Raw genomic sequence first — 15500 nt, 5'->3', positions numbered from 1 at the left:
TTATGATTGACTGCACTGATGAATAAATACCGTACCCACTTCCACTGGCTTTTTTTTTTCTTCTTCTGTAAAGATTTTCACAGAAGGTAAAAAATGGTCTCTAATTATTTCATGTTAAGGTAAAAGTACAGCTAGATATAGACAAACTAAAACAGTTAGCATAGGTAATTTAAATTCAATAGGCCCTATAATATGCCCTTGCAAAATATAGTTTATCCTTGCTGTAACTAAAATAATAATAAACTTCTTACTAATTATATAATTGTTGTTACTGCTACACTAAAACACAGGGGGAAAAAAATGCCCTGCACGCAGTAAAGCTGCTTATATTTTGTAAGCCATGTGAGTAAAATGCCTGAATTGATATTTTTCCACAAAAAGTAATTTCTGCAAACAATTTCCTGCTTCCACAAACATGCTTCATGCTAAAATTAAACATGGCAAGCAAAACACCACAGCATACGTAAGACGTAAATTGCATTGCTGAAAGATAACTCATCTCTTTATACACGCAACAACAATTTATTCCACTGCAAAAATTTAGGCTCACAGGCTGCCTTAATTTTAACATAGCATCTTAAACACTTGTGAAGAAAAATTGTTGCTGCTGCTGACCAAGTCCACTCTAGAACGTGATAATTTACAGTTTCAGGCATGCAATCATTGCTGGTGCTGCTAATTAGCGAGCTTCCAGAACTCAAATAGCATCTTCATGTTGACCTGCACGATACTTACTGGATGCATCAGTTCCATAGGTGCTAGCTCAAGAGTGTGTATGTGACATCCCTCTGCTCAGGAGAGACCTCCTCAGAACAGGACCTCCATCAGCCCAAGCCAGAGCTTTCAAAGGCTACTGCATTTCATGTGACGTGTGGCAGCCTAATAAGGAATCCTCGTCAGGAAAAGCCAAGGAACTACCTCCTTTCAGCGGTGCTCTGATCACAAAGGTCTTGCATAAAAGAGCCTCTTTCTCAAATTCCTGTTTCTTCTTTCTTTCTTTTGTATCCCTCAACAGGACAAGCAAGAGAATACATTAAGGATCATCCCATTGTCACCATGTGTTTGGTGCATTCCTTGTGCAACTGCATGAGACGCACATTCTGGGAAAGAACATCCAATTCCTGAGCTCAGGCTGGAGTGATACCGCTCAGCTGCATATGTACTAGGGGATTTCTCCAAGTGCCTTCTTTACCAAGCCACTTACATGATATTTAGGTGCTTCCAGGGATGGGTGATGATGCTCCAAGTGCGTAATTCTGTCAAGGATTTTCCACAATCATTGTTTTGAACCTGTGCACCTTAACTTCACTCTTACACCACTGTGGGTTTCTTAGCACTAGGTCTTCCTCTCATCCTTTGCTGATCTCAAAGGAGTTTGTGATGCTGGGAGGAGCTGAACGCTAATGAACTGTGAAGGACAGCCTACTGAGCCACACTACAGCAGAACCAGGACCAGACCCGGGAGTTTACCAGGACGTTGAGGAGAGGTCAAGAATGCACAAGTATGGGGGAAATCAGGAACTCGAAACTGGCAGAAGGATGTTCCTCCTCACTGAGGTAAAACACTGTTGCTTAAAATTCCACTATGTCATATGGGGGGATATGACATAGTGGAATTTTAAGCAACAGTGTAATCATATTTGAACTTAACGCAAAATCCCAATATATGTGGTTACTGCTAAGAAAAGTGCATCTGTAGCATCCATGATCCAATATGAATATGTATGTATTGAAGAGTGCTTTTAAATATGTATCATGTGAGAAGCAAAGAAGTGTGATCAATCGGTGCTTGCAATTATCACAAATATTTGATGTTATTAGCCGCTGAAACATTATGACTTGGATAATTACCTGCACCTGTTTTCTCGTAATTAAATGGTTGTGTACATCATTAAATTTTCAATGAGGTCCAGACAGTATTTTTTTTTCCTTTGTGCTACTGAAATGCAGTTGATTAGAAATGTTGTGACTTCTAGATGAAGAATGCATTTCAGCTGGTGAGGGAAATAACTATATCGCTTTAACACTGAGAACAAAAGTACCGAGCTCTTTAATTCAGATCATGGAATTCATGAAAGCCTTTTAATTGCTTCTTCTGTGACTCCAAATTCTGCAAACATATACAAGGGAATTAAGACTACGTCTGGTATTTTGGAAAATCTGATTGCATCTAATACAAGAGGACTTAAATTCAACACACAGAAAAAGAATCCATCTATTTTGCCTGTGTATTAACCTAGCTCCACTGGCGCATTTGCCACTGGATGTACTGCCACATGACTGTCCTCAGCAGGGAAGCAAAAGTCCAACAGGTCCAGATGTCCAGCAACACCTGAAGACACACTGCAGGCAGAAATTCTAGGTGGCAATATGCAATCCCCCTAAATGTTTTGGCTGTACCTATTACTTCCATTGAAAAATAATGTTTATGCCTATGCACTAAGTGAAGAAACTTCACTCTGTGCCATTTCTTGACATTTTTCAGTGCACTTCTTCTGTATTTCAGATTTTTTAAAATTACATAGAGTATTTCCTATGAGGTTTGATGAAGGTTAATGAAGCAATTTAAACCACACAATGGAGAAGCACAATGGCAGATGCTAAAAACAAACTGTTCTTAAACTGTAACTTTTTTTTTTCTGGTTGGAATAAAGGCCTGGTTTTGACAGCGATGAGGAAGGAGCTTTCTTTATCGCTGTCTCGTACTTCACAGTCATTTCAAATTCAACCCAAAGAACAAGTACTCCATGAATGACAAGTTTGCCAAATAGCTTTCCGATGCAGCATTTAATGACCTCTGCCTCAAATCACTCAAATCAATGACTTTTTGGCCACTTGTACTACAGTCACTGCTCAAGCTGCTAACAAAATGCTATCAGTCATCAATGCCTGCCAACAAATTAAGTGCTGTAATAGGGGATGAAAAACATCTCCCATAAATATAATTGAAACAACAATTCCCTCTTTAATTTCAGCAAAAAGCCTTAAAATAATGTGCCAAGAAAATAATTCCCTGAAGAATCACGTTTGCACTCCTGAAGAAGAGTGATGGGGTCCATTTCCAGCTCACTGGCGTTTTAACTGTGGCTATGACTATGTTCTCGTCATACAGAAGAACTGTCTTAGAAAATAAACTACCGACTCAGGAAGTAACTGGCTTAGGCCTTCAGATGGAGGCAGTCACGTTACACACTTTAAAGCCTGTAGATGCAAGGAAAAGGTTTTGATCCACTCTTTATTAGTTTCTAAAGGGCAGGATGGATGAAAAGAAATCTAATGGGATAAGCATGAGACTGAAAGAAAAGCCCTGAAGACTGCAAGAAATTAAGAGGCTTTTTTTTTCCAGTAGATTAATTACTAAACAAGAAAAAGCTTACTTAGGGATACTCTGATTATTCCCCTTCCTCCTGTTCTTGCAATGCAGTGAGTGCAGATCCTAGAGGAGCATTTTCTGACTCACTGTTTATCCACAGTCCTCATAGGCTTTTTATTGGTCACAGCTTTTCTCAAACTGGCTAAGTATTTTCACTCTCTAATAGGGGAAAACAGCCAGGGAAACAAGCACAAAAAATGTATTGCTCCTTAATGCAGCTCTGCTGAAAGTGGAGCACAAACAGCAGTAGTTTGAGCAAGGTACCCCTGGCACTGAAGGTACGGTAACAGCCTTCAGCACTGAGTGAGTACCTAGGGACCCCTATACTAAAGCCTGTGCTACTTCATTTCTATTGCTATGAGGTCCCAAACTGCCTAGACTAAAGCTATCTGAGGTACATTTGCATGTCTCAGGCATAGCCCCAGGAAAGAAGATTTACATTCTGCATGGTCTCTGAACCAAGAGCCCCCGCCAGAACTAACTGAATTTTTCTTTTCCAGACAATTCAAGTTGGAAAATGTCAGTTTATCAGAATGTAACACGAAGGCAACTGTCCTGAGCCCCAGATAAAATATCTCCATCATTATTCCTGGTTATTTTGACAAGAAGCGCTTTCCCTCTCTCCCATCACAATTCTCTTACCTCATCTGAAGGAACACCTCATAAACACTCCGCAGAGGGGAAACAATCACACACACAAAAAAAAAAGCGTGGTTAGCCAGGGTACTTCTAATTTAGCAGGGGATTCAGGAACAAGACTCTGACGCACTTAACCAGCGGGATAGCGGCTGGCACTATGGGTGGAAGACGGGAGAGAGACTAATCTGGGTGTCCAATACACAACATTAAAACTCTGCAATCCTAAACATTTTCATTGTCAGGAAATCCATTTCAAACCCAGCTCTGGTGTCTGGCTTATTATGTTAGCTGCTGCTCAGCATATATTATTGCAGGTGTTATATATAACCCCAGCAGGAAAACTGTAATCACAGCAAGGTAAATGAGTTAGGCTGGAGGGCTTGCTTAGCAGTGTGTGGCACTGTGCGGTCTTACACAGAAATTCCCTCAGCAGTCAGCTTCATCTTCCAGGTTGCTTTGAGAATACTCTGGCTTAATGAGAAGTGAATTCCACAGACCTCTCATACAAACTGTCTGACTTCTGTGGAAGAGGAGAGTTTCTCAAAGATTAACAAAAATAAATCATAATTTACCGTATCATCTTTTATCAAACATCTTCAAAAAATCTTAAACAACTACTGGTGGACCCTACCACAGTATCTCCCACTCACTTCCAACAGTTGCAGCATGTTCTCTGATTCTCTACACAAGTATCAGACAGCTGCTGTGAAGCATAAGAAAACAGGGCAACTGTTATATTCCTCCTGGTATAGTATGGTTACCAAAATACTACAGCAGACTCATTGCTTGAAATGAAAACCAGAAAGTCTTCTTTCTGCCTTAGGCATTACCTCAGGAATCACGCTGCTTATACTCAAAATACTTAATTCCGCAAAGGAAGAAAAAAGTGTAAAATGAAAGTCATATATAGAGAATATTTACTACAAAAGATTAAATAAATCTTTAGCATATTAACTCCAGCGGTTTACCAAAAAATCTACCAGGCATGTAGGCAAAATACATTCAAGGAACTTGTCTAGTTGCCTATTAAGTAAGATAGGAACATTCTCCTCAGTGATTCAGAACCAGCAATTCTGATGCTTACTCATCTCTTATTTCCCTTTGCAAGAAAAGGGAACTTCTCCTGAGAAAGAGTACTTTCCCTTACTGTATGCACAGTATTTGTAGCAACTCCAGGCTTTGGGTCGGGTGCTGAAATCTGTAAGTCAGCTCAGAGGTTAAAAATGACCGTGAGGTTCCTGTAAAACATCACAACAAACAATACCTTCACCACAGCTGGTGGCATTGCCTTGGTTGTTGAACGAACCTATTAAGTGCACTACTAAGTTTTTACGTATTTAAAGTAGCTGACTCATTTGGTGCTCGCACTGTAGCCATGGCAGCACAGAGCTAGCGGGTCTGTACTCGTGTGGTTTGCTTGGGCTGACCTCCATGTTGCTCCACATTAGCAGCAACTGATATTAGCTTACACAGTTAATTGGAAACTGGCTTGGATGCATCAGCACGAGCTGGAGCTGCTTACGGAAGAGGCGTGCACATTCTCAATGCCTGTAACTACTACCTGAGCACGCAATAAATTGCTAAACATGCTAGTGCTTCAGGCCTAGAAAATTCTGTAAAAAAATCTAACTTGAACACAGTGAACAAGGTGCAACTCCCACGACTTGATAGTAATTTATAGCTGGATAGCGTTCAAATGAATTTAAGAAAAAGCAGCTATATAAAGTAATCTGGGAGAAAAAGCATTCAATAAGAAACATATTGAATTCTCTATTATACAAAAGCAAACAGAACAAAAGCATCCCTGTTAAGAGAAGAACATGATACAGTACTAAAATATATAAAATACACGTCACGCTGGAAAGTCAAAGCACAAAAACTTTACATGGTAAGACAATGCAGTTGGGTTTAATATAGACTACCCAACTGATTGCTTTAAGATTTATCTTTTTGTAAGGAATCTCAGCCTTTCCACACACAATTAAACAATAACGTACATTTTTCATCAACTAAACCACATTCTGTAATAGCAAACACCACTAGCTATGCGTATCTGCTAACTATGCATCAAAAGGCTATTTTAAACAATCATTTATATAAACATTATATGCATCTTCTACAGACACTACACAGACTGCTAAACATTTAGTAACACTAGATATTCAGGATGCAAATAACCATACTAGGCCATTCGATATGTACATACAGTCATTACAATTATATATTACCACCTCATAAAGCACGAACAGAATCCTCATCCTGGCTTTGACCAACACTGGATCAAACATAAAAGTCTTCATTGCTCAAAGCATCCTTTCAATCCAGTGAATGCTGGCAGTCTGTAAAGATTTGATTTATAACTGATTTTGAACAATTCTAAACTGAATGAAAGGCTGATGCCAGTGACTCACTGTAAATGCAGTGACATCCCTTCAGTGGTATCAAACCAACTGCTGACAGAAGAAAAATGATGCTACTGTTCCTTGGAAATTAACTGGAACTGTGAGACACTGCAGAAGGATTTTACAAAACTGAGCACAGTGCTTTGTAACAAAATACGTGGACAACAGAAATTATAACCAGTACATGATGAACAGAGCAGACTCTTGACAATATTTGCATTTCTTACAGTAATCTGCAAAATTCTAATTGCATCACTGTCAGTGACAAGACATGCTGTAGCAGTATATAAGCAAACAACACATTCACCTCAAAAAATACATTTTGATTTAAAGTTTGCCTTCTTCTCTGTGTATTTTTCTTTTTTTTTTTTTTTTTCTTGTTGTCGTGTTTTGGTTTGGGTAGGGGAAGATATTTGGTTGGTTGGGTTTTGTTTGTTTGTCTGATTTTTAACTCATTTGACCTTTCTCAGCTCTTACCATAATAATTCCTCAGAAGACTCCAGATCCTACCTAATTCACTCTCAAGAACCTGTTTCACAGCTCTGATCCCGTATTCTCATTCTCTCCTCTTCAGTGAGAGCAACTGCCACACAGAGTGCAATCAGCAATCTGGCATACGTACATATGTGTGTATGTGTACATATATATGTACATCCATATTCATTCCAAAGCTTACATCCTTTTTTTTTTCCCCCTCTGTTCTTTATCCAACCAACAACTCTGTTGCTCTTGATGCTTCTGTTCTTGCCTTCTAGGGCACAAATTACTTACCCATATTTTTCTGACTGACTGCCAGGTATCAGAGAAATGGCTTCACTACTGCAGTCTCCCCTACTCAGCATGCATTCCTTACTAACAACAACTCAGGATAAGCAGGAGTTTGAGTTATCAGGTAAAGCACCAGAGCACTCCATGGGAACACCACAACTCCAAAATGCTGATAGGCCATGATGAATTTGACCAGACTTGAGTATAAATGGGATTGCGGAGTAAGAGCAGAGCCAGCACAGGTCAGAGAAATAAATTAAGATCTGGAGAATCAACCAAAAATAGTAATAGAAATATAGGAAGAAAAGCTCCAACAGACACTTTGTTTGCGTTATCATAGGCTCTCAGAGAACTAAACAAGAACTGCTCTACAAAAAGAAAATAAAAGATGGAGCAAAACAATGAAATAATGCAACAGCACTGACTAGAACAATGGGAAGGGATTTAGGCACTTTTTTTTCTTAAATAGACACAGTGGCAAAATGAAGCATTAATAACAGTGGGACAGTCATGTCTGCTTAAGAGGGAGCATCTTCCCAACAGTGAGGCAACATGAAGGAAAGTGCAAAGATCTCTCCCTGAAAACTTAGCAAACTTAGCAAGATGATGAAGACTGACAACATGGTGTAGCAGAAAGTAGAACTGGTGTATCGATAATTACATCAACATGAGGTAAGTAAGGAGGCAGCAGAAAGAACTGAGGTAAGCAGCTCGTATTTGATGCAATGCAGAAAGAGAAACCCAAGTAGAAATCAAAAAAGTCAAAGCAGCTGGTTTGGAAAAAGAATCTTCACAACTACATCCCAAATGCAAATATGTGGTTTGTAGGTATCTCTGGGCATGAATCTGCGAGAATCTGGCACAGATCATTACGTTCTAGATTTATCACATTCTAAAAGCCAAGTCTGAAGATGCCACTGCTGTGATGTAAGCACATCCACAGTGATCAAGAATATCATGGAGGAAAATCTCATCCAAGTGATATACTGGATAGGGAGTATCTTTAGTAAGAAGTCAGACACACATAACAGTTCCTAAGTAACAGTGGTGGGTTGACCTTGGCTGGCTGATAGGCACCCTCGCAGCCGCTATCTCACTCCCACTCCTCAACAGGACGGGGGGAGAAAACGAGATGACAAAGCTCATGGGTCAAGGCCATGACAGGGAAATTGCTTACCCATTACCATCACAGGCAAAACAAACTCAACCTGGGGAAAATTAAAATGATTTATTGCCAATTAGAGTAAGATAGCAAGAAACAAAGAAAAAACTAAAAGCACCTTCTCCCCACCCCCACTTCTTCCAAGGCATAACTTCACTCCTTCATTCCCCACTCTTCTACCTCCCTCCTTACCCGGCACCAAGCAATGCAGGGATGATGGGGAGTGGGTATTGAGGTCAGTCCATCACAGCTCCTCTCTGTTGCTCCCTCCTCCCCACACATTTCCCCTACAGAGCATGGGTCCCTCCCACAGGATATACTCCTTTGTGAACTGATCCAACAAGGGTATTTCCCACAGGCTGCAGTTCTTCAATAACTGCTCAAGCATGGGTCATCTCCATGGGGTACAGTCCTTCAGGAACAGACTGAACCAGCATGGGTCCCCCACAGGCCAGAGTTCTTGCCAGACAACCTGCTCCAGCATGGGCTCCTCTCCATGGGCCGCGGCCTCCTCCAGGCCACATCCACCTGCTCCACCGGGGGCTCCTCCACGGGCTGCAGCGTGGAGATCTGCTCCGTGTGGGACCCATGGGCTGCAGGGGGACAGCCTGCTCCACCAGGGGCCTCTCCACAGGCCACAGGGGAACTGCTGCTCCGTGCCTGGAGCACCTCACACCCCCTCCCTTCCTCTCCTCTGACTTTGGTATCTGCCGAGTTGCTTCTCTCACAGCTGCTGTGCAGTATTTTTTACCCTTTCTTTGATATATTTTCCCATAGGCTCCCCACTTGTGGCTGATGATCTCAGCTGTGCCTTGCCTGCACTGGGTCCCTTTTGGAGCTGCCTGTGTTCAACACAGGGCTGCCCCTGGTTTCTTCTCACAGAGGCTATCCCTGAAGACATCCCCTGCTACCAAAACCTCGCCATGTAGACACAGTGATCTACTGGTTTGGTTTGGCATATTTTTTCTGAAGGTACCTTTAGTGTAGTACAGCCAGAGGGTCTACAGTTCTGTATTATTGTAAATGTGTGTTATATACATGCATTAACATCAAAGTACCTGCTTTAACTGCTCAACAGGACAAGGTGAGATGGCATTAATAGTAAGTGTTTTTGTATTGTATTTTTGAACAATATTATAAACACATATTCTTTGAACAGACAGAAAAGGAGAAAGAGGTGGAGAAAAGTCAACAGCCACACTTGCTACAGTAGTTACTCCAGCTGACTCACGAGACCCTTTAAACTGAATAACAGTGGATTAACCAGTCTCATTCAATCCATACAAATATATATATATGTCATTCCTTTTTTGGCTCTGTTTAATGTATTTTCAGATTAGTACCGCTCACTAAAGGTCACGCTTATATTTATCAAGAAAATTAGAGTGCTAGTGCCCTACTTTAGTAACAATAGCCTCATATTTTTCTACTATAGTAACAGTCTAGCAAGGATTAAAGCTCAATGTACTGAGTACTTTTTTTATTTAACGATACATTATTTTTTATATAACTCAACAATTTTCACCTAAGACTATATCTCACAAATAACTATTAATATTCAATAAAATATAAATATACGTGTCCATTAATATGTGCACATAGGTGCACATATACTATATGACACTTTTGTCCCACTGAAATAACATATAAAGCCAAAATATTTACCCAACTGAACTACAGCTACTCTCTGAACAGTCTCATGTGGGTTAAAATAAATCAAATGTCATAACTAGCATACTTCCCCCCTCACTGCCACCAAATTATACAAAATATTATATATTGATATCAACTCACTGATGCATATTCCCTGAAATTAGGAATGTTATGTGCATTAATTTTTTCAACTGACAAGGGACTGCTGAACTGAGAGTACTTGTTTCAGTCTAGTATTACAACACTGTTGCATAAAGTATTTTCTTTTCAAGCCAAGAATTCTCCAGAAAACAGTAATCTAACATGTTCTATTCATTATTATCTGAAGTTATTTTTTCTAAAATATGTCGCTCAGAAAATGCTTACAAGCTACTTGAAATCATTTTTTAAGTGTATCACGTAACTCTCTGGCTAAGGTTAACTGAAAACTAATTAAAATCATTAAGACAATGATTTGAACAAGAACAGGAAAAAAATGCCTGAATGAAATGAAGAGAGAAATTAGATACCACTTGGCTGAATTGTGCCCTTAGACCCACTGCTTCTCGTTTGAAAAAAAAAAAAAAAAAAAAAAAAAGAACATTTCTTTCCTTCTCAAAGACCTTTTTGACCTTTTAAGGCACCACTATCAACAACCCTCCTCAGACTAACGCGTTCATCTTCTGACCCAAGACCCCCAAAGCATATTTCAGTTCCTTTATGGGCAGAAATAAAACTCCCTAAACTCTAAATATAGTTTACTTCCAAATTTAATATCTTTCTACTTGATCACCAGAATGTTATTTTAGTTTTCTGATAAAAACGCAGGAAGACAAATACAAGCCATGTGACATCTGATAAATAAAATTACATAGATATCATTTTCCTTCCATAAAAATACCAGTCCCTACTTTGTCTGGACTCTTGCCCTGGAGGAAAAAAAAAAAAAAGAAAAAGAAAATCTTAAAGTCTTTGATCATCTCAGAAAAGCACATAGAGTTGAACCTCCTCCATCTGCCAAGAAGACTAAGCAACATATACTGACAACCTCTTCCGCAAAATCCAAGTGGGGAAAGTAACGAGTGAATGAAAATTGGAACAGAAAGAGAATTTCCAGTGGTGTGATTGAGAAAAAGAATGTATAGCTTGTACTGCAAGCCAAGATGACTGATAAGCCATGTGTATGAACTCCAGCTTGAGAGACAGTAATAAGCGCTGAAATAGTCCAGAAAAAATCTAGCAGTCTGAGCCAAGACCACTGGACAAGAGCCCACTTCAGAAGGAATCTGCAAAATCCTTCTTTATCTGTGATGATGAACTCAGTCTAGCATGATGACCAAGCGCAGGCAAACCGAACATTTCTCTTCAAGTGGAGTCTCACCTTTGCTTGAGGGAACTTGGACATGATATTGTCCACAACACAGGGCAATGGTGAAAAATCTACAACAAAGACTGCTAAGAGGATTTTTAAAAGTGAATTCTATCTAAGGCTCATTAGTGCATATCATAGATTAGTGTATGTATTAGTATACTAGGGATGAGTGCACGTGTGCAGGTTTTGTTTATACAGTCACTCCTAAAGTTTTACATTGTTTTTCTCCTAATTCTCCTAATTTCCTGTATTCCTGTAATTCTCCTAATTTTCTCCTATTTCTCAAAAATATGGGAGGAACATTTTCTTGGGAAATACAACTATTAAAGCGATTTTATGTAAACCCCAAACTACATTACAAGTGCTTTAAAGAACTAATTGAAACATACTAATGAAATACTAGCACATCCATCACATCCATCTGCAAGGTTTTTAAGCATTCTGGGTGTATTTATACAAAATTATAAGGCTAATGGAGAAGTCCCATGATGCTATGATCAGATTTTAGGAAGTGGTCTTCTTGTTTTGGCTATTTTTGGGTGACAATAGTCACAGGAGGCTCAGCCTTTAAAAGCAAAGGAAGATTCTGAGCTGGGCTAGATGCAATCAGCCCCCAGGAGATATCCTGGAGATCAGCCCCAGTACACGGGGGGAACTCTTAATATATCCAGCTAAAATCTGGAAAAAAAAGAATAATTGATAAATTTTACACTGAGTATTTTTAAAACTGTGGTCAGATTTTTGTGTATTTATGTGATTGAAGTGATAAAGGAAAGTGTATTACCAGAATGCCAGAAGAGTATTACCAGAAGTTTATAGTTCAGCAGAACGCAAGGGCTGTTGCTATGGAATTAGGTTCACCTATATGCAGTACAGAAAGCACATCAAGTAATAGCATCACTACTATCTTTAAAACAGAACATGCACAATATTTCGAGACACTTTGTTCTGGGATATCTATCCTCTCTTTTTTCTCTCACTCCTTTTTCACTCTCCATTTCTTTTCAGAGCAGAGTTTGCTGAGTATCTCTTCCAATAAAAATGCCTTAAGTCATCTTTGTCTTCTCTCTCACTTCAGGTCTTCCTGTTATATAGTCCTGTCTGCCTGGTTGTAGTACTGCTACATCTTCATTTTCACAGCATCATTTTGTATTCTTTCTGCCTTCCCTGATGACGCCAGGTTTCTCTTTCTACTTTCTAACCTTTATGCTAGAAACCGTACAGCAAAAGAAAACCTTTGCATTGCAGAATATCCATCATAAAATTCACTCTGAAGACTTAGGTATTGCAATTAAACACATTTTGGCAAAGTAACATTCTAATAATAACACTATCAAGAAATGCTGAGTAAATGCATAAGCTAATATCAAAGAGAGAAAAAAAAAAAGTAAAATAAAAGACCAACCAGATGGCATCCATTGATCTGAGGAGGGCTTTATCAGCGTGTTCACCTGATCCCAGTTAAGATCATCATCATCCGACTGACTATAGCCACAGGAGCTAAACGGCTCATCAAAAGTACAGCATCCTGTGAAACAAACACATAGATAAAAATTTAACAAGGCATGCAGGTAACAGATTATGAATCTCATCCTAACAAATTCAACAGAATTCAATATAGGTTGTGCAATTTTTTTAATATACTGTAATAAAAACAATCATATATTTATTAACCATCACTTTCTGAGAGGGTATAAAACCTTTTGCCATGAAAAAAAAAAATCTCAAGGGTGAAAGACTAAACTTAGAACTGCAAAGAAATTCTCTCCCAAGATACAAACATCAGGTATCAAAACCAAACCAGCAAAATAAAAAGCAATCAAACTCAGAACATTAGAAGACGGAATGATTAGCATTCTTCAGGAAAAACAAACTATCGCATGTCTGAGAATCTACATTTTAGAAGAAAAACCTAAGTAGAGAGACATCAGCTCCCATTCCTTTATGTTGGTTTTCAAGGAAGGGAAGGCTCCCAGGTGTATCGCGTTGTGCTGCAAACAGGAGCCACTCCGGGCTCATGTGGGATTAGCAGCACCTTGGGGACAATGCAGCACATCCATCTTAAAACACCGATCTATGCACAGACTCAAACTCTGAAAGAAAACAGCATTATTTCCTCTCACTTCCCCATTCTCTTCTAAGTAATTTAGAAAAGAATAACACATTATAAGAGCTCACAGTATCCCAGACTAGGGCAAGGATGAATCTAATCTCAAGAATTTAGAGCACTGGAATCTAACATTACCCACAAGAACACAGAGAAACTTTGCTTTTTTCCTTTGGTACACATGGAAACTTGCCCAGCTTTCCCAAATTTTTCTCCCCTAGCTGCAGACTAACGCAAGGTTACAATACCCTGTTTTCTGTGTATTCTTTGATGTTTCACTCCAGTGAAGAATGACATCTTTCCTATCCAGGAAAACAAATATAACCCTAGTCATGGATCTTTCAGCCCATATTAAAGTAAATACTGCAGCTGTTCAAACAAAACTAAGCTTCAGGGTTATTCATCATCTTGCTATCTGTCCATACAAACAGCAGGCTTAGTCTTGCCAAGTCTTATTAAAATAGGAAACAGACAAAATCTAGCTTTAAAAAAGACTTTGCAAACCAAAAGTTTCCTAGAGCATGAACGGCATTGGAGGATACCTTATCAGGAAAGCTCGATAATGCAAACCAAAATATCGTTTTACCTGACAACCTTCACCTAACTGACGCCCAGCCTTCCTAACAGACACTCCTCGACTACATTTGACATTTATGACAAGCACTCAGCACGCATATAATCTTTAATGGGAATTAATTTTATGAACATATCCCATTTGCCCTGTCAGCCTGGATACAGGTCATCCTATACCGTGCTCTGTTCTAAAACGTCTTTCTATAGCAAGTCTTCATTAGCTCGAGGTATGTCAGGGAAATTAGCACCTCTGGCTACTGCCTTTCCATACTCGTGCAGGTGCACGGGTTTCAATCAGTGAGCCCACTGGGAATGGAAAACCCGGGAAGGAACTTGCAGCTCCACACTCTGACACCTCACCTCAATGGTAAGAACAGACAGAAATTGTCTCTCTCCTGATATGAAACCAATTCAGAAATAAAATAGGTATGTTTGTAGTACATTGAGTGACACCTGGAACATTTCCAGGGGGAAGGGTTAGACTTTTGGGCAGCCATTCGCACAGTTGTTCTCATGCCTGCATAAATTGTACTTGATACAGTTAAAATGTGCCACAGGGTAAGCTTCAGACATAAAGGCAAAATTTAAGTTTTTGCAGACAGACTTGTGTTTTTTATAAAAGAAAAACAATCAAACCACAGGTGAAGAAAAAGGTAGTTTCCTTGCAAAGGTTTTGCAAATGATACCACGCCATAAATAAATACCAAGTTATACAGAGCACAACATAGTCAAGCTTTGCAAAAAAACATATACTTTAATTTAATCAAGCATAGATTTGGGTTCACAGTTCAAACACAGGGCTGGTGAATTTACATAAAAGCTCCCTTATTTCATTACATCACACTAAGAAGCCATAAAAAAGTGTAATGTGTTTTCTTGGTCAAACCCAAAATCTGAGCCAAGTGCTGCAAAATGTGCAATAGTGGAGAAAAGGGAAGGGTTTGTGATCCCACATGGTTATTAAAGGCTTCTCCCCCCTCGCTAGTTACGCAGATGTCAAAACAACGGATAAATAGAACTATGGATGATGGGAAAGTGCTACTTGTCTGGATATTTGTCTATCAACACAAAGTGTTTCTCATCACTTGTTTTTCTTCCCTTCTCCTGTGAGTTTATAGCTCAATCACTGTCAGGATTTCTTTTTTTTTTTTTCGTCTTTGCCATTTACATCCTTCGAACATTTGTGAATTTACTACCTTAGAGCTCCCTCAAAACAGGTATCTAATCTTCACATCTGCTCCAGGAATAGTTTTGGAGGAACTTTTGAACTCCTCCTTCTGTTCCTAGGCCACTTGCACCCACGACTACCAACCGAACTATAACAACAAGAATTACCACCGGTAATCAAAATGGATCGATCAACGTACATACAATCTGGAATGTCACAGGTGCCAAGCCAAGGAGAAGATGAATACTAATGAAGGCTTTGCACAGTCATGACTTTTTGGAAAGTGTTTTGTAGATTAAGTTAG

At 39.3% G+C, this 15500-nt stretch overlaps 1 protein-coding gene across 11 annotated transcripts in view; it reads right to left on the bottom strand.

Annotated features, from left to right (window-relative positions):
• Positions 1 to 15500, bottom strand: part of PTPRM (protein tyrosine phosphatase receptor type M) — a 482484-nt gene that overhangs the window by 353805 nt on the left and 113179 nt on the right. For 10 of the 11 annotated variants that reach the window (XM_083826617.1, XM_083826619.1, XM_083826620.1 and 7 more), the window contains one exon: positions 12754 to 12876. In XM_083826617.1, coding sequence (XP_083682743.1) covers positions 12754 to 12876 — 123 coding nt within the window. Of the gene's footprint in view, positions 1 to 12753; positions 12877 to 13383; positions 13424 to 15500 lie in introns of those variants that run through there. The other variant, XM_083826616.1, reaches the window with a different exon arrangement.

The sequence above is a fragment of the Anser anser genome (assembly GCF_964211835.1).
Source record: "Anser anser genome assembly, chromosome: 2".
Lineage (NCBI taxonomy): Eukaryota > Metazoa > Chordata > Aves > Anseriformes > Anatidae > Anser > Anser anser.
Note: the sequence above shows the minus strand (reverse complement) of the source record. Positions and strands in the feature narration are given on the sequence as shown.